Source organism: Epinephelus fuscoguttatus, linkage group LG2 (genome assembly GCF_011397635.1).
Source record: "Epinephelus fuscoguttatus linkage group LG2, E.fuscoguttatus.final_Chr_v1".
NCBI classification, from domain to species: domain Eukaryota; kingdom Metazoa; phylum Chordata; class Actinopteri; order Perciformes; family Serranidae; genus Epinephelus; species Epinephelus fuscoguttatus.
In genome coordinates, this window is record NC_064753.1 from 26,518,873 (window position 1) to 26,543,280 (window position 24,408).

General features: G+C 40.3%; 1 protein-coding gene across 1 annotated transcript in view; it reads right to left on the reverse strand.

Annotated features, from left to right (window-relative positions):
* Positions 1 to 24,408, reverse strand: part of adam10a (ADAM metallopeptidase domain 10a) — a 32,338-nt gene that overhangs the window by 4,110 nt on the left and 3,820 nt on the right. The window contains exons 2-13 of the mRNA XM_049594272.1: positions 22,060 to 22,210; positions 13,277 to 13,395; positions 12,031 to 12,189; positions 6,799 to 6,899; positions 6,386 to 6,544; positions 6,075 to 6,167; positions 4,990 to 5,173; positions 1,476 to 1,639; positions 1,160 to 1,343; positions 923 to 1,073; positions 614 to 797; positions 378 to 489 (exon numbers count right to left, since the gene is read on the reverse strand). Of these exons, the coding sequence (XP_049450229.1) occupies positions 378 to 489; positions 614 to 797; positions 923 to 1,073; positions 1,160 to 1,343; positions 1,476 to 1,639; positions 4,990 to 5,173; positions 6,075 to 6,167; positions 6,386 to 6,544; positions 6,799 to 6,899; positions 12,031 to 12,189; positions 13,277 to 13,395; positions 22,060 to 22,210 (1,761 nt within the window). The remainder of the gene's footprint in view (positions 1 to 377; positions 490 to 613; positions 798 to 922; positions 1,074 to 1,159; positions 1,344 to 1,475; positions 1,640 to 4,989; positions 5,174 to 6,074; positions 6,168 to 6,385; positions 6,545 to 6,798; positions 6,900 to 12,030; positions 12,190 to 13,276; positions 13,396 to 22,059; positions 22,211 to 24,408) is intronic.

A 24,408-nucleotide genomic window follows, 5' to 3' on the forward strand; every position in this document is an offset into this window, starting at 1 on the left:
AAAGGGGGTTGACATCATGATTGACAGCTGTGTGCGCCAATTGGTGAGCTTGCAATCAAGTGATTGGTCAGAGGGGTGTATGCGCAGGAACTCAATACCACAGAGATTGCTACTGAGCAGACTCTGGTTTCAAATTACATAACAAGCGCAAGATGGCTGCAGCAATATCCAGAATATTTTGGCTTCAATTTAGTACAGTGTAGGGAAGTGGAAATGCATTGTCAATCTTTATATGCAATCAATGCTTCAGACTGAAGAAGACCAAACGAAGACAAAAACTAGTTGAGGTCATTAATGTCACCACATCATTCAAACTTAACATTACTACTGTGATTGTGTATGTTGATCCATGAACAGTTCTGCAGCCCGTCACTCACTTTTCTCCATGCAGCACACGTGGCAAAGCTCAGCCGCCTCATCCTTGTCGTCTTGGCTGGCACAGGTGCAGACCTCCAGACCATACTTTGCACAAATGGATCCAGAGCATACCTGGTCCAAACAAGCAAGCAGCAGAAAAAACAATCTTTTAAAACCTTACTTATGTATAAACACATGCTCACAAACTGCACATACCAGACATTAAACAGCAAGAATGCAGCTAATACTAACATACCCCGTTGAGGCAGACTTGTGTATCTTTATGGCAAGAGGTGAAGTTTGCCTTTGGTTCTGAGGCAGGACACAGAGCAGTGGCTCCGTTGCATGAGCCCACTTGGGCGCAGTCGGACTCCTTTCTGCACTGTTCATTTGAGCCCTTGAAAGTACACTCTGCTGTGCAGCATGGGCCTTGGCTCGGACTGTGGGATAAAAATTACAAATATGGGATGAAAAGTCAAACAAATGCGCTGTTAACAACGTTTTGTGCTTAATAACTCTTTCACACATTACAGGATTATACAAAGACATGCTGATCACATCTGACCTGCAGATTTTGCCAGGTTGGAGTTTGCACTTTTTGCCCTCTCCTTCATTGGCACTATAGCAGCAGGGGTCTTTACACTGATCACTGTAGCCGCAGTCACACTCTTCTCCTTCTTCCACTAGTCCATTACCACAGATTGGCTGGCCAGACTCTGTACAGAGACACAACAGCATGAGGACAGAATCTCTCTCACAGACATTCAGACAGGAACAGATTTGTTCATAAGAGGGAATTTACCAACAAAACAGTCGTCTCTCTTCTTCGTCAGAACAGCACTTATATTGCGGATGCTGCAGATAGAGAACTTGTTATTGTTGAGCTTGTCCCCTGATGTGGCTCTGGCGTACATGATGTAGTTGCCCTGCTCCTTTTTGTCCTGCAACTTAGACTCTCCAGGGGTGCATTCAATCCCAGAATCATGCTGTAAAAAGTTGGCAATTAAAGGACAGAGGGCAGAAAGATTAGAGAGAGAGCTGTGTATGATCTGTTGCACAGCTTGACAAGAGAAAGAAGTGTACTGTTAAAGGCAGTTGTTTTAAGTCATAGCACTTACAGGAGAGCCAAAGTTGTGCCCAACCTCATGAGCGAAGGTAATGTGTGACACCTTGGGAGGGACGTGGGAGGCGTAGTTCTGCACAGTGATGATACCAGTGTTAAGAGACTTCCTCTTCCCATCAGAGTACAATTTGCTCTTCTCACAGATGCCCCCAGAGCTTCCTGTGACAGCAGAATAAAACAATTAAGAGCAGAATGCATTATCATACTATTTTAATACACACAAGAGGTCACAGAGAAAGTTATTCACTGTCGCAGATTGAAGTTAAACAACCATCAAATAGATTCAATGAGCTTCAATCATCCATCCTGTGGGGAAAGATGTTAAGAGTTAGGGAAAGTGATCATCTGAATCCTGCAGCCAAGTACCCCAGAAGGTTAAACACACACACACAAACAAACACACACACTCGCAGCAGGGAGAGCAGTCTACTGGTAGTAGTTGCTTCTGAGGAGGGCAACAGCTTGGCCACAGCAGTCGCTGCTCCACAGTTGACAAAAAACACTTCTCATGTATTTCTGTACTCAAGAGAAAATTACTGAACCATTAACTTCAGTAACTTTCACAGATGGTGCAAGTTACTCTTGCATATCAAATTAGCCAAGTCTCTGCAGTATATATATATATATATATAATAATAAGTTACATCAACATATTCTATGTTGATATTCTGAAATAACTAGTCATTACTTTTAGGATCATGACTTAGGTTTTACAAGTAAAGCATAACCATTGATGTACAGATCATACACCTACAAGTCTGTGTTGTCACATATATAAACTACCAAACGTTAACAAAAGAAGTGAAACATAACCCAAGTGACTACACCAATGATTTGAAAAGAGAAAAGTAAAAGTTAAAACCTGTAGTGCCTGTTATAACTGCCCAGTGTATACGCTCACCAAGTCTTGGTTCAACATGTACGAACAACCTCCTGTACTTCACGCACAGTTTAGTTTGTAGTGATAGTTTACTAGAAAGTGGATTTTACAAGATAGTTTACACAAAGGTGTACCATATATTGTTTTTAACATGTGTCGGGTGTTCCAATAGCTCCCCTGGTAGAGTGAGTGCTGCATGTACTTAAGGCTGAGTCCTTGACAGTGGCCCTTTGCTGCATGCCCCCTAAATTACCTAAAATTAAAATGCCAAAAACAAGATCAGCTTGAAAAAACATTTCAGTCATGGTCAACAACTAGAGACCATCTTGCGATAGAATCACAGCAGCAGTGACACTGATTCACAACTGTAAAATGATTGTGGCCCAGGGGGGTAAAACTGAGCGACAAATGGCAGCTTTCTTACTTCCTATCCCCTACCTCTGGTGTCCTCGTTCAGACCACACCCATTTTCAACCTCGTTATAATCTCACCTACAAGCTGGTTATGTTTTGTGACTGCATCCTGCTCATACGTGATGCTATTGCGTCGATAAAATCTGTACACAGACAACAGACAGACACCTGACAAAATACTCACAAACACTTCTGTGGTAGTTCCTGCTACAGTAGGTGCCTCCAGGAGCACATTCTGTCGTGATGACAAACACACACTCACACAGACTCGCAGAGCATAAGCATGCCTGCAGTGCTTCTGTTTTTCCCATAATCCATAAACCCTGTCATAAGGAGGCAACTTCAGCTTCTACTGTGGCTGCACAGACACAAAAGACCAAAGCACTTAAAGCAATAAACAATGTGTCCATTATGTCTAAGTGTGCAGGAACATGGCTGCACATTATGTGTTGATCTATTGCATGCACTGTATGTAAGTGTTTAAGCCCAAGCTCCTCCTGAAGCAACGGCATAGCTGATCACATCAAATAAGACACACGTTAGTTATGCTCGACTAGTGTCTCTGATGGCTGTTCGTTCTAGCCTCCCTTTGTTCAAACAATCACACCGCAGCTCACTGCAGCCCATTCTCCTCTCCATCTCTTATCCTCAATCGATTCCTTCAGCCTACAGCATTGCCAATTTGCCCGTATTGATTGTCTGTGTTTTCTGCTGTATTCCTCATGTTGAGATGGAGGTGTCTGAACTTATTCAAAAGGAGTAGGCAGGAGAACTCCCTATAACTATCATTCATACATGTTGTGCCTATGAGGGAAGAACTGGTTTATATAAGACGTGTGGGAAAAACACATTATGAATCCTGAGAAAGGAGGAGGAAGCTTTCCCTTTGGTATACATACATAGATATAATAATATTACATCTATTGTATCTTATAGAATGTCCTAGTATTGTTCATAATATAAAGTACCAGAATAGGGTAAGTTAAACTCGCATACTGACAAGTTAAAACACTGTAAACTTCAGGGTAGAGCGTGTAACTCCTATAATGCAATTTCCTCCATGCCCCTTTTCCACCGTCTTTGACGTTAGGAGACAAACACATTTAATGACCAACTGAGTGATGGTCAATGTGAGATAATGTGTTTTCAAATTTGAGCCACTTTCATGCACTTAAGCCAAGTGTTGCAGCAGCACGTGGCCAGTCTAGGCTGTCTTTTGCTCAAAGGCCATTAAAGCTCTCGTTCTAACCCTGCACCAAAATCTTAAAAAAATAAGCAGCTTATTAACGCCTAAAATATAAATGATTTCTAACCAGTGTGCCAATGTATTTGCTTCTTCTTCTCTAATATTTGTGCTGCTACACAAATGACTCTGGAAACCTCTTTGTGAAATTTAAGTTATATTTAGGTCCATACATTTGGTTAATGCAGATAATTAGTATATTTCATTAATGATGTTGGTATGAAAAAAAAGGAAACCAATATAACTGGTTCATTTTGGTGTGAAGATAAATTCTTTATAACTTTCAACTTTCAGTAGGGTTTGATTCTGACGGCATTTACACACTGGGGCGTGACAAATGCACGACACAAAAATGCTAGAATATTTTGCATCCAAACATCAGAGATGCAAATTTTCAACACATCAGGATTGCCCCAGAATGACGTCTGTATGTCTGAGGTAAGTTGTTGCACAGTTCAAGCTTCTGTAAGCTATTTTGTTGAGTTTCCTCTTAGTGAAATCCTCTGAGTCAATTTGAGCTCTCACTGTTAAACCATTATGCAGTGTGCATGTCGAGGGCTTTTATTGTGAAAGGTAAGAATGCAAAGAATGGATCTGGTCTGCGTTGCCTTTGTCAAGGTTGAAGGGAGTAATATAGTTTGCAATCTTGGTTTGGACTAGTCTCCATTGTGTTGTTTGATAATCGTCGTAAGAACAGGTGCAACATGACTGGTTGATAGTTTTCTTTGCAGTGCCACATATCAGAAAAATGATTCTCGTTTATGCTCATGGCAAAAACAATAGTTCGAAAAAATACACTGAGAATTTATCGCATGAAAAACAAAAACAAAAAAAAAACATCCTCAGTGACAAAAGGCCTTCAGTTCAAGCCTTTTTTAAGAAAGGCCCTACTTTAATCTTCAAATGTATTCAGTTGGTTTTACTTTGAGTTACTTGCAAGTGTGTGTGTGTGTGTGTGTTTGTGAGTACCAACCTGAAGGAGCCCCAACCCAAGCCAAGCCAAGAACTCCATCATCAAAGTCCCTGTCAGAGAAGACGTAGGCTAGGCAGTAGTCGTCGTGGTTCTGCTCAGAGTTAAGCTCCAAAAACTTCTCCACTCCGATATTGGCGAAGCGGAAAGGATTGGTTCTGTCTTTTTCATCATTGGTACCATTTATCTGAATGAAGGAGAGTTGAGCAATTACACAGGAGGAGCGAGAAGAGAGACACTAACATACACTACACATACATGAACAGATCTGCACCACCGTGACTGCGATTATGTTCACAAAATATTTTGTTTTTTTGCCCTTATTCTGAAAGAGAGAATGCCTTCTAGGCTGTTTACATGGCTAATCAAATGAATATTCCACTAATATTCCAGTTTACATGCATGTGCATACTCAGATTTACGTAAGATGCCCCCATGACGTATATCCTATGACTGTGATATCTGCACAAATCCAAAAACCTGTTAATATCCAACCCTTTCATAATGTTTAAAAGTGAGTGTGCTTTTCTTCCAACCAGAAATGTGGGCCTGTTTGGCCATGCATTTCAACTCCAGCCTTGCAAACTGTTGGCTAATTGGTTTGTGCACAACGTATACATGACGACGCACAGAGCTGATCGTATTCAACTCAACTCAAGTTTATTTATAAAGCGCAGCCAAGCTGGTCAGAAATCCCTTTGATGGAGTCAGAGGGGGCCAAAGAGGACAACTTCTGACTTGCCCTCATTCAGCTGAAGGAAGTTCTGTCCCTAAACAGACAAGAGGTCATGTGTCGCAAACTGCTGTAAAAACCCCGCTTGAGATGTACATTCTGAATGCGCTGTATACATGACCGAAGAATGCTCCTAAAGCCCAAATAATACTGGCATAGCCCACATGTCTAAATCAGAAATTGTTACATTCAGAGTAATATTAATGACAGTGGAATATCAGTGTGCATGTTCACGTGGCTACTGTTCACTGCTAGGAAGACAGGTCGACAGACTTTTCCACTCATATCAGCAGCTTGTTTCCTTTCAGGTCAGTTGTTATATAAAGTGATTCTGCAGCATTGACATTCAACTCACCCTGATCCTTTTGACCATGAAGCTGATGTTTCGGATGCCCAGGAAGTCTGTGGCCTGGTAAATGGAGTCAATAGCCTTTACATGGCTGGAGATCTGTAGAGAGAGTGATCATTTGTAAGGCTGAAAAAGCAGCATGTCATGATAGCTAGTCTCTGTTATTTCTGCTGCACTAAAGACACTAAGCTTTGTCACGTTCCCACAGGCTGCCATTTCTGAAAAAAAGGATGCTTCTCATACATTTCCACATGTCTGCTAATCAGACCTTTAAGTAATTCTGTGATTTAAATCATGTTTATAAAGTGTGTGTATACCTGGGCAATGACAGCCTCTCTTGTGCCGTAGTATCTGAAGAAGAGGTGATCTGTCTGGATGAAGAGCTGGCAAGTGTTTTTCTCTCTCGCCGCCGCCCTCTTTCTCCTCAGAATAACAGGACCATGGGAGCTCTCCTCCTCTGACACACCGTTCCCCCCCTGCACAACAAACAACCATCAGGATCAAACGGAAGGAAGATGGAGTTAAAAAGTTGAGCTTGGCTACATTGCTGATGATCAGGTGTTAACTTTAAAGCGCCCGTGCTAAAAATACACTCTTGCTCTTATTGTTAGTGTAAGTTCGGCTGGATATGAGATAAGATCCTTTTAATCCCATGAGCCTTGTCCATCTGTGTGTTTAATTATGAGCTGGGAGGACGAGGGAGGGGCTTTGTTGTGATGCTGGCACTTACTTTGACCGGCTCCTCCACCACAGATGCCTGATACTTCCTCATCCTTTCATATACCGTGTGGTCAGCGCAGCCACCTGCTGAGCCATACTTATGAGGATAATCTGGCGGATAGGAAGGAGATAAGGGAATGGTTGTGAAGAGCTTACATTGCATCATGAACCTCTTTAGAATCATGTGTGCTCGGCAGGAGAAGGTGAACAGGGTGAGTCGGGGGTGAGAGCAGCTGCATTAAATAAAAATCTTGAGCGATGTGGCTTTTCTCTCTCCAAATCCTAACTGACAAATCAGTGTTATCTTTCTCTCTTCTTCCTCCCCAAGCAGAAAGAGGTATTACCAATGATCTGCCTCTTCCAATTGAAAACATTGCTTCTCTGTTCCACACAGTCCTTTTCCAATTTACAGCTGCTGTGTAACAGTTGTTCCCTCAAAGCTGGTACACACACTACACTAACCCTTACAGTTGCCTGCATTGAATTTTAAAGGTCAAATGGGGTGGGGCTTCAAACAAACTGAATTTTCATTCTTTGGGTTTAACTACTTTGGATCAAGAAATGTTACAGATATAGACTACTCAGGGAATTCTCACAGTGTTTTCAGTCTCCACTGTGTTCATATCTAGGCCAGAGTCCAGAGTCCAGGTCAGGTATCTGGCAGCTGACCCACAAAAAAAAAAAAAAGCAGACTCCTGGGTGGTATTTGTCTTAATTTCATTTCCAGGTTCGGTTATGGGTCAAAAAAAAAAGAACATGGATGTTGTACTATGGGTGTCGGATGATAAATATATTTTTTAAAAATGAGAATAAAAATCATTTAATTTAATGTTTTAACATTTTAATCCTCTGACTATTGACTTTGTGTCGGCTCTATCTTCTGCACCAGCTGGAATATGAGAGACGCTTAAATCAGGCATGACACATATGACCAGTTAGCTCCACAGCCCGACCAGACACACCAACATGAGGTCATCAGCCCAAAACCACAAATTTTATAGCCAGAAAAGACAATTTAACTGAATATTTTTTCCTTATTCTCATAATACTGAGCAACACATCTCCCCAGTTAACTTCCCTGTCTTGCGTATTAAGTGACTGTATTCTTCTTTTTTCATTTAAGCAATACATATTTCAGCAACAACGTATGAATCTATATCCCACTGCATCACGGCCGTTTGACTTCAGCAGCTGTTTTTACTGGCTCACAAAAGATGGGATCAGTCTTTCAATGTACAATCACCACCTCTGCTGATAGTCACATCACAGTTCAACACTGGCCACACAAACAGCAATCTCACATCAGTGTGATTCAGAGTTTCCAAAACAGCTCTGAAAAAGCTATTTCAGATAGAGGAAGTATGAACAAACAGGCCGATGACAAGGAATTTATCATGTTTGCTTTGAGCTTATCTACTGTAAAAATATTACACACTTGAAATAAAAAAAAGCAATATAACACCAGTTGTTTGAATGAAGCAGCCAGTGCAAAGTCCTGTAATAAAATTATAAAAGTTAACAGCAAGAGTTGTCACTCATAGTGAATGTAAATAGCAAACTTTCAACTGTCATGCAGTACTATGTCTTTTACGCCTAATGAGGGTCATCAGCTAAAATGACTTGAAAGATAACGATCAATGCTGACAGCATGCTGATGTTTTATATTATTTTAAAGCATTCATACACAAAATGGGTTTGAAAAAATTCTCATTTTAAGTGTGATGTCAATCAAACTTTTGTAAACTAACTGGCTCACTTGCCTCTGAGCACCTTGTATCGCAGAACTTACAATCCCATTAATACTGGTGCAGGACATGAGACTGAATGTCTCACAACTAATGCTGGTCATTCAGTAAAAGAGAGCAGTCCTGTGACTGAACTGACTGGACACACACTGAAACAACGCATTCAACCTCTGACAATGTGTTTTCAATTTTTTCAGAGAAAGCCCTCTTTGTCCCTTCAGTGAATGTCGTCTCATTCAAATGCTAATCAAAAGGCCCTTGCAATTTAGACAGAACTTAAAAAAAAGAGTCAAGAGTCAGAAGTGAAGGCTTTGCGATTTTGTTACCATCATTCGTCCATCTTTTTTCACTGATAGCAACATCAAAAACCGCAGAGAGACTTCTAAAAAACAAGATTTCACAGTTGGTCTGAAATATTACGAATGGCCGACATGAGTTGAATCTTGAAATGTGGTTTTATTCCGTGAGAGGACTATCTGAGTACAGCTCACACTGCCCAGACAGTGATCAACCTTTACAAGTACAGTGTGAACAGTCAACTAAACATCTTCAATAGTCTAAAGTTAGGGCGTATTTCAACTACAGTAAACACCTGAATAATCTTTAAAGGAGAGTCTTAGAGAAGTGTTAGAGGTCTTTATGTTAATGAATGCAGTTTTCAGCTATTGTCTTTCACTTATGTTACTACTACTAATGAACCATACACTTTCAAACACATCCACACAAGTTTAGATAGGCACACCACATTCCACCACTACTCATAAATGATAGGCAGACAAGTCTTGCCAAATCATAACTGACTGGGAATAAAAGGCAGGAATGAAGCCATCCCCAACTTACAAAACAAAAACAGCACTTTTCTTTATCTACTGGGTTTCACTTGTCCTCATTTTCACCTGCAACCTTTGGTTCCCTCCGTCCAGGTTCCTCTCTGTCACTACTGACAGAATGACACGCTGTGGGGGAACAAGTTCACCATATAATAAACCACTAAGTGCAACTAAATAGGCTCTGTTATCTAAAACAAATTTGAAACTTGGCTGCGAATTCATTTGCTTAAAGGGCCAGTGTGTAAAATGGGTTGAAAACAGTGACATCAGTGGTCAAATTCTAGATTGCAGGGCTCACTCGCTCCCCCCTCCCGTCAGGTAAATGACGGTGGCCTCGTAGGGACAAAAAGCCTTGCGCACGAGTTTTTCAGGAGTAGGTCTATCTAGCGACGAGGTAAATGTTTATTCAGAAATGTAAACCATGTTACGATATTGTAATGTATCCCTCACGAGCAGGAGACCAGAGGAGCATTCAGGAAAAAGGCCAGTTTATTTGAGCACTCCAGAAACTCCGGTAACACTCCAGGGGGTAAAAGACTCCGTCCCAAACTCTGACTCTTCTAGCGTAACAGACACACTTCATAACTTTACACATATACTCGTTTACCATACCGAGTGGGGACCCCCCTCCCCTCTCTGCTCCACCAACCTCCAGCCCGCACACCGACTGACAGTGTAGCCGGTAAACAGAGCTCAGCTGTTTATTTAGCCTAGCAATATCTTCGGACTATAGTAGCTGCAATGGACGACTTTGAACACGATTTTGAAGAGTTTCTTGTAGCGGACACAGACCCAGAGCCATACCTGTTTGAGCCGGAGCATACAGATGAGGAACTTGGGTGCTGAGCAGGCGAGAAGAGAGGCTGAATGCACAGAATGGGATTCGGTGCTACTGCTACCATCGTTGGGGAGATATATCATCAGGAGGAAAAGTGTCGCAGAGAGTGCATCACAAGGAGTGAAGTTGCGTCTTCTTTTCCTCGCAGATGACGGTTCGGGTTCATTCTCTCTGGTTGCGTGGTAAGTGTGGTCCATTCGCAAACTTTATAACTAAAAAAACTTTTCACTACTCTCTATCAACGAACTACTAACACTCTCTGCTGTTTCCTCCTCCTTCTTCCTTCCTTCCACTGTCTTCTTTGGTTCATTTATACACACAAAACGCGTTCTCTGGCTGGCTGGATTGTCCGCTCGGGCTGCCTTACATACATGGCAGCGCAAGATGGCAACCTCTCTAAAGCAAGGCCCTTGCTATATATATATATAAAAGCATAATTATAAGGCTACAAAAACCAAACGAATTTTATTTTATAGTGATTATACACTTGTATAAACATATTAATGGGTAGAATATTCAGATTCAGATTCAGATTGACAATAAACCATGCCAAATATTACACACTGGCCCTTTAAATTTCCTTCTGTAGTTCAAAGAATCTCCCTATGTCTGTGTTTATGCATTTGTGTGTGTGTGTGTGTGTGTGTGTGTGTGTGTGTGTGTTTTCCAGAGAAGTAATCAACAGGAAAGAGTGCAGTGAGTCAGCCAGCCCAAAGCCAGGGAGGAGTTCCTATCAGACTCTGCCTGTCTGTTAAATGTAGTTCTTCTGGCTGGAATCATGAGTCTCAAGTCGCTGGATTGTGTTTCTCCTCATACAGAGTTCGCTACATTGTGTTCACCCACAACCACACCTTCACATCTCTCAAAACTACTCATAACATCCAACTATTTTCAGGGAAGTCTCACTGTTTCCTAACTGAGCATCCATCAGTTGGTTGTAGCCTGACCTTAGCAGTGGATATGAGTCATACCTTTGCTGTGTCGTGCTCCGATACTGCTTCCAGTATAAATACTGACCACCTTGTTTGTGTCCTAGGGCCCAAAGCCAAACCCTGCTGCTTCCAGTCTGTCAAACACAACCTACTCTCCAGGGTTGTCAGGCTAGTGTATGAACTGCTTAACCATTAGCCCCTTACTTCACAACACTTGCCACACCAACTCTAGAGTTGCAGTCGTTTCAATCACTTTTTAAGTGAAAAATGTTGAACTTTTGCTAGTTGTATCGTCTTACATGTGAGAATTTGCTGCTTTTCTATGCCATTTATGATAGTATATGATGTATGATGTAGTAAATGTATGACATTCTTTGAGTTTTGGACTGTTAGTTGGACAAAAAGAAGAGGTCTTTGAGGTCTGGGAAACTGTGGTGAGCATTTTTCAATTTTTTTTTTGACATTTTATAGAATAACTGACAAATCAAATAATCATGAAAGTCTTTGTCAGATGAATCAGTAATGAAAATAATAAGTTGGAGTCCAAAGCAACACATCACAATCCTATTCATAACCGTACAAAAGCAATGTTTTTCTCAATTTTATCCTTACCAAATATCAGTTCTTTTCCTTTGTAGCTTCCAATATACTATCTCGATTTTTAACAACATAAAAGGATTCAGGCAAAAGCCTTTATCCAACTCATTCCTACATAGACGCAATCCAAAGAAGCTCCTATTAAAAGTACTTGTACTTAAACTAATAAGCTGCAATGCTCATATCTAAAGGCAAGGATGTCACAACCTTTCCCCACAGGTGCACCTAGTATGTGGACATGAAGTAGCTCTAGACCACACAGAGCCTTTCAGTAAAACAAGTGCAGTGGGAGATACTTACTGATGTCATCCTCATGGTAGATGACGGAGTGGAAGGGTACATCCTTGTCTTTTAGGTACCTTTCCGAGGGCTCAACATAGTATGTTCCTTGGTGGGTTTTAATGAAGCCCTCAAAGCGCCCGTCAACTACAGAGCCATGAGTCAGTGTGCCCTTTTCACCTGAAACACATAAAAGAGTGAGGATGAGCAGAGGCAGATGTAACACAGTCTTTGTAAAACTGAAGATCAGTATAATATCCTTCCGTACCCAATACACAATGACACATCTGATCTAAATATTAGAGCAGTTTAAGGGTAGGAACTAGCTGTTTAATACGCACACAATGGGACATGCGTGAAAAACATCCATTTAATCCAAATTGTTGTCACACAGACTGCACAAGAAGAACAGTGGTCATGTATGCATTAATATAGCAAGGTGAAATTTAGCTTAGTGCTCAACCTGACCACACCTTAACTTGTTTGGTAAATTAAAAACCCAGTTTCTTGCAGCAAACTATAATCTGTAGCATTCTTAAATGTGAGGGAAATTGGTCAATTAAAAATAAACAAAGCATTTATGATTGTAAGCATTTGTGACATTATAAAATAACATTCTTAAAATCATATGAACTTAAAATCATGTTCAATTTGTTTAAGGGTAAGACATTTGTATGGATTTCCACAGCCTTATTTTTAGATTCAATATATTTATTTTATTATTTCAGAAAATTCTGTGCTGAGATTAAGGTCACTTATTGTGAAGGCGCCTTCCTCAGGATGAAAAATATAAATCTCATGTTTTTAGGTCCCCTTTCTCTTTGTTTCCCAAACACTCATCACAACAGGACAAACAAACTTGTTTTGTTTTTCTCTTGTTCATTTGAACTCCGCAGGAGACAGGCAGCGGGAAGTCGTCCAGGAAGGGAAGGGATTTAAGAGTGGAAGGAAAAACTGGATGAAAGGTAAAATGTGTGTTGGGTTGTGATGTGATAAACACTGGACAAAAACTACCTTTAAATATCCCTCTCACACATACACACATTCAATTTGATATGATGCTGTAGATGGAAACACTGCTGAAATGTTTGTGAAGCCACTTCAGAGATGATGTAAGGGGAAATGCAGAGATGATACAGTAAGAGGTGATGACTCAGACTTTCAATTTAATTGAAAAATAAAAGCATCATAATTGCATTAGAGACATTTCCTTTGAAGAAACTGCACTTCCCTCAAGAATGTAGTGTGTGAAAACAGCGGCACTTACCAAATATTTCTCCACTGTAAATATGTGATGTATCAACAGGTGTCTCATCTCCTGATACCTCAATGATGAGATCTGGAGAAAATATAGTTGTTTCTCTCTTCATTCGCAGGTTAAAATGTCTAAAAGAAGGAATGGGTAAAAATGCGTAATTAGCATCAGTAAGTAATAAACACCAAATGCGAGGTTAAACTGACACGCTGACATGTCAGTAACACAATACACACCCTCAACCTTGGCAATGTTAATGTCATGCTTTCACCATAATTTTAGTATACAGGACGAGACCCAAGAGACGGCTGAGATAACACTAAAAAAGCACCATCATTCACACATTTCTACTGAGCTTTACAATGCTGCTGTGCTCAGTGACTTAGAAGAAGACTTATGTCATGAGGAAAAGCATGTGAACATTTGTGCACAACCACAGTGCTTTTTTGTAATCCTCTCGTTAGCATAACCATAATGTCAGAGAAAAAAGGCAAGCATCACATGAGGTGCACATGAGCCACTAGCTTCCCAGAAACCTCCCAACCAAGACTCTCAATAGAGATCACATGGACTGATCTCAAGGTGTGAGATGCAAATGATTCTCACATTGCTAGCTCATGCTGAAACCTTTATCCATTGTAACATTTTGGTTTTCTTACATTAGTGCAGTTCACACCAAAGCAAAAGATGCTTCAGGAAAAATTAAGATTAAAGCTGTAGTTGGTAACTTTTATTAAAAAATACTTTAAGCTGAAAATGTCACTATATGTACACAGCACTAAATGAGACATATAAAAATCATATTCCTCTGCTTCCTCTATTGCTCTGTAGCATTTCTAATAGCCTTACTGTACATGAACAAAAACAACCAATCAGAGCCGAGGAGTCTCTTAACGTAGTTGTCAATAATGTCAATCACTGCTCAGAAACTGCGGTCAAACTGTCAAGTTTTCAGAAACTTATTTAAGTGTACTGTTTAGTTGTAAAATAAAAACGTTGCTTCAGCCAGTGGGCGGTGCTTGGTACTTCGGTTGACCATTTCCAACATTGTGGCCAGGTCACAAAGTCTCATTTTACAGCTAAACAGTACACTGAAATATGTTTTTGAAAAAAAAATTGAGGTGAGAAATAGCTGTTGAGTTTGATAGTTTGACCACAGTTCACAAGCAGTGTTAGAGACTCCTCGGCTCGGACTGATTATTTTTTGTGCGCTGCAGTAGATTCTAGAAAATGCCATTTGAGGCAGTAGGAAGAGGAGGATGTTTCTTTAATATCTGTACTTTTTTCAGAAGAGTCCATTTCAGCAAATATGACACAGGTTATTTTAAAAAAAAGTTACTATAGCTTTAACTGTCAGCTGTCTAAATGATTTCATAAGCGGTCTGCAGCTTGCCCCTTCTTTAAAATCACATGTCAATTTAAGATTAGGTATTTGTCAGGCAGGTATACATTTTTTTAAAAAGTATACAAGTGTAGTCACTGTTTTGATTATTTATTTGTAATTTTTAGATCATATGACAGGGTCAAGCTCCACTAAAACAGAAATCCCTGGCTAGTAAAGGCCCATGACATTCAAACTTTTGTAACACAGGCTATCAACTGGAATTTTTTGTCTCCATGGCCTAGCTGAGATAATGTGGTGTCATCAACAAGGTTTTTACGGCTTTGGAGAACACCCTCCAAAGCCACAGAGGACATTATAGTACCGTTTTCAAAGGCTCACAATAATAGACAATTGGCCGTTATGAGTAAAATCAGTGCCCCTTAATGGTCTGTGTGGGAGATGGAGTAGAGGGTTATTTCCATCTGAGCAGCTCTAGGACATGGCACACCATTAACGTCTGCTTAAGCCAGATGTTTTGCGGGAGCAGGTGTGTTCAGGAGGAGAAAAGGTAAGGTGAGAACTTAAACAGCAAACTTACTACACTGCAGGAATGAGTATATGAGTATATATACCATTAATAGCGCAAAACCAAGAGAAACTGAGCACAAATGACAGATAGTAGAGTGTGGTGAGAAGTGTAGCAGAAAATATTTAGGGGAGGAAGAGACAGCAGAAAAGGTCAGACACAGTGCAGGATATCCCTGTACAGGATGATTTATTGACTTGCCAAAACATTCAGTCTTTCCTTCATCACTCCTGTTCTCATTTCACAGTTATGATATCCTTCATCCAGTGGTTCACTTTACCTTCTTACACAACGACAACGGTCATAATTCATAAAGAAGCCCAATGTCTCTGTTTCTGGAGTTAATTTTGTTGCCTTACTTTCGTTCAATTTGGTAATGGTGAAGTAGCATGTGATCTAGGCCTGGATCTGTGGATTTGTCCTTATTGATGGGTTACCACACATCTTTACCAATGAATTCTCAAAACTTTTCCATAATATTTCACCCCACATCCATGAATTTATCTACATAGTTTGAAATGAGTAACATTACGCCTATATAGGAATCATAGGGTGTGATAATGAGACTCTTACTCCCATGTGTTGTGCCCTAAAACAGGAATTACAGCAAAAGTGACTTGGAAACGAAAAAAAATACACTTTGTTTTTAAGTACAGTGAATTTCCAACACAGAGCTTTTATTTTGAAGTGCCATTTCCTGCTATGAGTGAGTGACTAATGGACAGCTACTTAACAGAGACAGAAAACTAGCTCGACAATATGGCCAAACGCAAGTATGACGCTGAATGTATTACACTGTGGGATCTCGAACTAATGATTAAGGAGATGGCTAATGGTATGGTCCACATACAGAAGACACAAAGTAGCAACTGGCCATATCAGGCGTCGCTATGGCAGCCGTGAAACGTGCTGACAATAACAGTGTGTTGAACGGACTTTTAGTTATCTTGTTGCTTTTTCTCTTTAGCATTGCTGACCAGAGCAGCTTTCCTCATGTCTCCAACGTCAAACGTTTTGATGCAGAGCCTCCATCCAGCATGAGTTGAGCCTGCCTTTTTCTTGGTTTTTTATAACCATATTCTAAACAACAGCCAACATCAAAAACATTCTGTTAATTCCAAACCATTTCCAGGCCCTGAAAACTGTTTTTCTAATTTCATAACTTTCCCAGTAATTTGATGACTGTGGGAACCCTGTTACTTAAAGCAGTCTAAAATGATGGGATCTGTTTTCTGAACTGGAAGTATTCTGTCAGAGGATCATTTTAATTGAAGCCAAGAGAAGGGTAACAGAGAAAGAAAGAAGAGAGGAAGAGAATTTGAACAAAAGAAAGAAAGACAGAGAGAGAGAGAGAGAGAGAGAGAGAGAGAGAGAGAGAGAGATAGAGAGAGGAAACTGCAGAACATGTGGTACAAAGACTCAAGGACTGCATTATGAGCTATTCTTTGAAGTCAGCATTGTGACACAAGAGATCATTTGGCAATAGATTTCGTAAATTCCTCTGCTTTTTATTCATCCTGGCACACCCATTACAGTTCTTGGCCTCTCCCCACCTTATTAATGGGCACTACAAAAGTCAATATGACCTCGTGACTTCATCTATGCCCAGTCAAAAGCTCAGCCCATGATACCACCATGGCACGCTGGTCACAGACACAGATGAATCCTTAAGTAGATTATTCAGTGAGCAAAATAATCTGTATTATCAGGGATCTGCACAGGCATTTTGAATGTAAAGTGTCAGGCATTTTTCACAAAATAGCTTTGAAATAAAAGCATCACTGAACAAGAAGCATTCAATGACACACAAATGCAACCTAGTTGCTTTAAAACTGCATTGTGCAACTTTTTGCACATTGGATCACTCACATCCTCCCACATGACATTTTCCAAATAACACCTATGAGTAATGGTTATTCTGTGATTTACTATCACACACTTGAGATTTTGTTGCTCTTGGTTATAAAATTACTAAACAACACCCAAGAAAATGTCCACAACCCCCACATCTTTAGACCATGTTTCAAACCTGAACACCAAGCCTGTCTTACATCAGAATCAAAGGTCCTCGTCCAGAGCTGTCTTACGAATGGACTCCTACAGTATCATATGAATACTGAATACTTCAGGCTGATTCAGGTTGCCCCCAGTCTGTATTCAACTTTTTGAATCAAACCACAGTAAGCGCCCTGCATATCCCCTGACACATAACAAGGCTAAAGCACAAAGAAAAAAAATCTTTATTTTGTGTTCAAGGCTGTGTGATTACCAGTGAATAAATGTACAATCTCTTAAATGCAAACAGTTTTTTCCAGTTTCTACATCAAGGAGAGATGATGTGACACTTTACATTATGCATTTATTGTTCATTACTCCTTTCAAAAGGCTGAGCTCCAGCAGTGTACATCCACTGGCTGTGAGCACAGCTGCAGCTCCTCTACCTGGCTGTGGTGGCATCCTGTTCTAATTCCCTCAGCATCAAATACTGCAGCCTCGTCAGTGGCCCTTGGCAGGTGAAGCTGTGTCTGTGGTTATCGTTAATGCTCAGACTGCAGATGCATTTGTGATTGAATCTATGATGCTATGTGGATATGGCTACTGCTGTAGTTAGTGTTACTCTCATTATTATCTAATGTATCACAGTCATATTATAACAGCCAAAGCACAGCCATGGCAACAGCCACAATCACAGCAGCAGCATTGGCCAAAGCTATATCATCCCACGGCTGTAGTCATAATCACAGCTACACAGCAGTCACAGCTAGCGGAGGTCCGCTACACAATACATAATGCAATACCCTAATCCAGCTCAGCCTTTCTCCATGGATCAGAGTGAATGCAAAATTGTATTGTGCATATTGTGAGGTAACAAAAGAATTCCAGGAAAAAACTGCATGAACTAACCAAGCAAGTAAGAACAAGGGAGAGTGGATTCATGTTGGAGAGTATGAAAAAAGGAAGGAGTTAACATTAATAAATTCACATAAAAAAAATCTATTAAAGTCACTCCAAATTATCAAAATAAAAAGGAAACAAATCACTGCATTGTGTTCCAGACAAAAAACAACTGCAGACAAATAAACACGGCTTGCAACAGACAGGAAGAGGAGAGGCTGTGGATCAAGTCAGTGCTACTCATCTCACAGAAGCAGCTGACTAATAAATTATTCAGATATATGCCAAATGCTGAACATCCTGACTCAAGCATTTGACAGTCATACATTTTGCTCGGCTCTAAGAAATCGAATGCCCTCAAGCCATGTCTACAGAGATGGTATGCCTACAAACAGGCCAATATCTACAGTATATATATATATATAAAGTTATTATATCTATAAACAATCAACTATACCTCATCCTTATATCTGTGTTGGTGCTTTCTGGTCTGCTAACCACACTGTCACTGAACTTTCACAACTTAAGTAAGCACACATGTTTACCCTGATTAGAATTAGCTGTGTTTGAATACCACAGAACTGAACTATGATCACAATACGAGAGCAGATGACAGTTCTTCCTCTGTGTGTGATCGCTCCCTATGTAAGTTATAATCAGACTTCAAAATCTGTAGGGATATTATGAAGCCTGCTACAGTATATGAGCCTGGGCCCCTAAACACAGATCTCTTCTTATTGCAAATCTTTTATTATCTTGATGTATTACAAAGGGGGGAAAATACATCTCACAAATGAGTCTCATTCCTGGAAAGCAGGACACTACTCTGCTGAACTATGAATTGTGTCACTTCCCCCCGCATTGTATTATAGCCAACTACTTTTTTGGCACCACTCCTTGTAAAGAAACCCTCCACAGAGACAACTGTCTGCCCTGCCTTGTTCCGTCACCTGATCCAGCCACACTCATGTGAGTGGGCATACACAAGAAAGCTTTTCTCTTGTTACAACGAACCTCCATTGTGCCACACAGCCCTGCCTTGGGTTTTCACAGAGGGGAGAGTGTGTGTCTGTGTTTGCACATGCTGCACACATTTGTAAACCTAATGAATTCAGTGAGGATATACAGAATATGATACTAGATTTATGACCACTGGCTTCATTCTGTCTGTCTTGAAGCCAACTTTATCATTTTTATGGCAAAGTGCACAAGTGCTTGTGTACGATGTGATGTCAGTCAACACAACAGATGAAAGCCTAAACACCACTGAGTTCAATCAAAACCTCTCTGACACATTACAAAACAATAAAAACCTAATATTGTAGGCATCACACAGGTGATATTTCTTTCATTTCTTGCATTCAATTGTGCGAGAGTATTGAGTCCAACCCTGTGATGCTCCAAGGAACTGATACAACATCAGCATGCATCAATGAAAATTCAAAATATTTGCCAGAAAATGTCATAAAACTTAACATATAATCCAACCCTTGTTTGTTGACAGTAAATACACAGCAAGTCCACTTGACCAAGACTCTGCATCAAACATCTCCAGTTCACCTCCCTCTACCAAATGTTGTGTATGTCCTCTTTCGACACTACAACGAGACGTCAACAACAATCATGCCGTATGACTCTGTCGTCACGTCACCAATACACGCAAGCTGTTTCTCTCAGGCTACCAAAGGCAGGAAAGAGCAAAAACACAGGAAAGGGATCTGTTTGACAGGGCCTTGATAACCCACAACAGACAGGGTTGCTGAAGAGGAAAGCAGGGGGAGCTTGCAAAAAAAAAAAAAAAAAACACACACAGTGCTGCTGAGGTGAATTATTGTTCTGCTCTTCAACATGGCAAAAAATGAAAAAGAGTAAGAGGGAAAAAGCAGATGAGAGAGATGAGAGTTTATGTCTCCTAAAATGTCTGACCTTGACTATGATGACTTATATCTGTGCAAGTTATAGAGGTGTTTTCACATTCCTCTACTAAAGAGGGCGATGCTGCGTACTTCCCTAAAGTCTGAGATACAAATGTACACCAGGTGCGCTAGAATAGGTTCATCACTAACACAAATGCCAGTTGCAGTCTGATACGGGAAACACACATTGACGGGGGAACAGACTTCAGCACAACACCGGAAAGGAAACATGAAACCTCCAACACAGAGCAGACTTGTCAGTACAGTGAGCAGAGTCTGAATTAGCATTGTGAAAGTTTTTTAGAAGCAAGCAGAGTGGCAGAGTGTGCAGTTTTTGGATGGTAACCGGACTGTCTCACAACCACTAACACAGCCACTGCTAGTTAGCCTACAAGCTAACAAACAACATTAACAAGAGAAAAAAGGGGGCTAAGTATCATTCTAACATGTCTGCTAGTCGATTTTGGTGCAACGGCGACTCCTCATCTTTGACTGAGGCTCAAGCATGTATGGCTAAATAAAATCTCAGATGTTCCTTCTAATACCAACACTAGCCATCTTGATGCACACTGCTCTGTCACTGGTCAACCTGGTGCATTTTCAGGATTTTTTTAAACTATTATGCAAGAAAACCATGTTAAATAAAAATAAAAGCATTAGAAGGCAATAAATATTCTTACATGCTTTAAAATGTGTCTGGTGGGGGACTATAAAATATGCTTGACTGTGTGTGAGTGTGTGTGGACACTGAAGGGCTGATATTTACATACAAATTACCAGGAGCAGAACACAAACACCTTTGTTAGAGAGTCAAGGTAAGCCAGCTCGTCCACATTTTCTATAACATGTGTTGAGGACAAAGGCAGACAGGATTCCAGGTTCCCTTGGAGCTGTAGCATATAGTTGCCGTCAGAAAAACCTTAGCAAAACGTTGAGTCATGTCATCGGGACTGAGTAGTAGCTATGCTTTTTGACAAAGAAATGTGAGTTACAACATTCTTTGTTGTCTTTATTTGGTAGAAACTGAACCACCAGTCTCATAAAGTAACACCTTAAGTACAAAATCATCAGCTAGGTCTCTGTGAATATTTTAAGCCACTTCTTGTTCAAAGTCTTGTTCACTACTGCAAGCCATTTGTTTCCAAATGCTTTACTCACACACAATCTGCTGCAGCCCGCTGTCACTTTATACCCAGTGACAAGAACTCAGCTGATACAAATCTGAGAACATTTAAACAGTGTTAATGCCTGAAATAATCTGTTTCCAAAACAGCAGTGGCACCACTGTATTCAGACTACCTGGCCTTGACAAGGGCTCATCTCAAATTACATATCATTTAAAACAGAATCAGAAAGAGGTGAAAAGAAAAGACGGGGTCTCCACTGTCAGAGGTAGAAAGGGAAGGATTTGATTACGGCTTGCAATAATGTGGTTAGTCGGGTCTTTTCAGGGATTTAAATAACTGCAATGTGACCGCTGGTGCTCTCACAGAAGCCTGGCAGGTATCACTTATACCAGGTATAAAACCTACTTATCACAAGATCAGTGATGTTCCCTCAAATGTCTGGGGTTAATTAAATTTTCATATTTCTCGTCTAGTGCAAAGAAAACAGCAGGTACTTTCTCTATGTGAGGATTTTTTAAGATCTGATGCCACCGCACCCAGTATCATGGTAACATTTATTTTGTCTTTGGGTACATTACTTTCAACGACCAGATGGTTCAATTATGAGGTAGTAAAACCATAATATAAATAATATGATATGCCACATTTAATGGCACTGAGGGGAACTGGATAAACATTAATACATCAGTTTCACATTCACAGGTCAAGGTAAAATCAACCAATCAAAAAAAAAAAGTCCATAAGAATGTTAAGATACTTAATATTGTTGTAAATATTCTTAAGTAAAAACATATTATTTTTAAGTCTATTCAGTAAAATAATTACAGCATGTGCACACAACTTGAGTGCACTGAGAAACATCAAAAATTCAAGCAGCATTGGTGAAGTCAGAGAACAGAAAGAAAGTGTGAAGAGGTGAAGAGGACAGTGTGTGTAATTAGACTGACCTTCCATGTGCATGGAAGTCCAGGTGCACCATCCTGTCTTGAGGAGAGAGTGCCCTCTTGGCTCTCTGGTGACTGCTGTGCAGGGCTTCTGTGTCATATGATAAACCCTCATAATGGGTAATATAGTTGTTCAAGCGGTTCCCAAACTGACCTGAAAGAGAGTTCAGAGGCTCATCAGCATTCATCAACAACCAACAATGTCAGCACTGATGCTAGGATACCTTATTTTAAAATGACTATTTAGAGTTAATTTAGAGAAACTGAAACAAACATCTGCTTAAAAGGCAACATTATGCTTTCATATTTTCCTATTGTTCCTGGCCCAGTTATTAATCTGCCTATTCATCTAGAATTTCACTGACACATCAGACAGATACTACAACTTGCAATATCTTTGTTTCCACTAAACACATTTTTTTTAAGTTAGCATTCCATTGAGAACAAAATTGTAAATGATAACTTCATGTTTTGAATTTTTTAATGAGAGCTGAGGCACTTAAACAGGTAATTATTTGAAAAGCCTTCACAAAGTCATGGCGATTTAGTCATAGTAGCAGTTAAAAACATGCCCACACATTTCAGTCAGGGCAAGTACAAAATGGTTGCCTCTGGGCAGCAATTCTAAACTAGTTAGATCCCCACACTGAGGAGCACCAGAGGTACGCCTTCTCACACCTGAGCAGCACCCCATGCATACTGCTTTGTGACTGAATCACTACATGTTGTTATAGTTTTGGTGAATCCTGTTTACAGCAAATGGACTAAGTGCTTATCAGATGACAGCGATGAGCTCTTTTAGTGAAGGACACAGTATGCAATCAACAGCAGAACGACTGCACCTGTACAACTGAAACAGGAACCACAAGGTACTGCATATCTGTCTGTGCATTTTACAGACATTTTAACTTGTCATAGTAGGAAAAAGCACAGGTTTTACTGAGATTATTAATAATGGCTCTGTTCTATTCAAGTGTCGCAGTAAGCTGTAGCAGGGAGCCAGCATATGCAACACCAGGACCCTTAAACTGAAGCAGCTAAATGGAATTCAGCCAATTATTAATCTTGTTATTTACCTGTGCCTTTCCTACTGTGATTCATCAACATGTCTTTCATAAAAAAAGCCAATGGAGCAAGATTGGTAAAACAAGGATGAACCTCGACCACAGCTGCCAGCTATCATACAAGCTGTCACTCACCAGACATGCTTAACAGGCTTTTTCAGCTTATTGGTGTGACCCCACCAAGGTAATCCTGCCCGCTTTCATACTGACCATTTCTTTGTTCTTTTCACAAAGACAAAGAAAGTCGGTTTAAAGCGCAAATGAGGAGCACATGATGCACATCAGGTGACAGAGGCTCTGTTTCAGTACTACTGTATGTCATTGTGCGAGAACAGTGACTGAACTGGCTGCTGGCCATTCAAATGCTAATCTACATTCCTAAGGCAACACAGAGTGCTATTAACTAAATATCTCAAGTTCTGAGTCAAAATACGAGATGCTCTCTTGTGGCCTCCTACAGCAGCCTTTGGAAATAAGTTCATTGGCAAGAGCTCCATTTAAATTGCTTGTAGTGACACTCAGCTCTGAGCTTCTGTATTTCAAGATAAATAGTAGTAAAATACAAATTACTAAGAGGCTAAAAGGGATATGGCATGTGCTCCATCCTTCCTGTATTTGTACACTACTATGTGTCATTACTGTAGGGCCTCTGTGTAGTGGGAGTCACCACTCCCCAAAAAGGGAGTGGCTGTACCAGGCTAGAACCAACTTGCCCAAGAATTGAGCAAAAACATACTCCCACCCTCAACTTCTTCTTTAGCTCCTCTTTAACACTGAAAATAAGCAGACAGCAGACTAGACTGAACCAAACGCCAGTCTGAAAATCAACAAGATGGGCTTTGAGATGAGAGCGAGGCTGTAATTAATCAGGGAATATGTTGATTTTGTACAAAAACAAACACTGCCAGCTCAGATTGCCCAGATCTGCCTTCTCAGTAGGATCTGACAACTCCATTAATATGTAATAATGTGTCAGCACAAAGCTGATTTATGAACAGACGGTTGCTTGCATAATAAGTAAGTCTGACATTTATGGGATATTAGAACATTTCTACTGACATTAAAAGAATACAGAATATATCATAAAAGATAATGTAGCAGCTAAAGCATAATTTGTAAGTACTTTTACATGCACGCTAGCATCCTGGTTATTATCAGGTCTACTGGAGTAACCTATTTGTTTGAGCATGTAAAGATTCTATCCTGGTTTCAGGCACCTAAATAAGCCCTCATTGCAAAGACAGAGACAGATATAAGATATCAAGGAGTCCAAGACACACCTGGACAG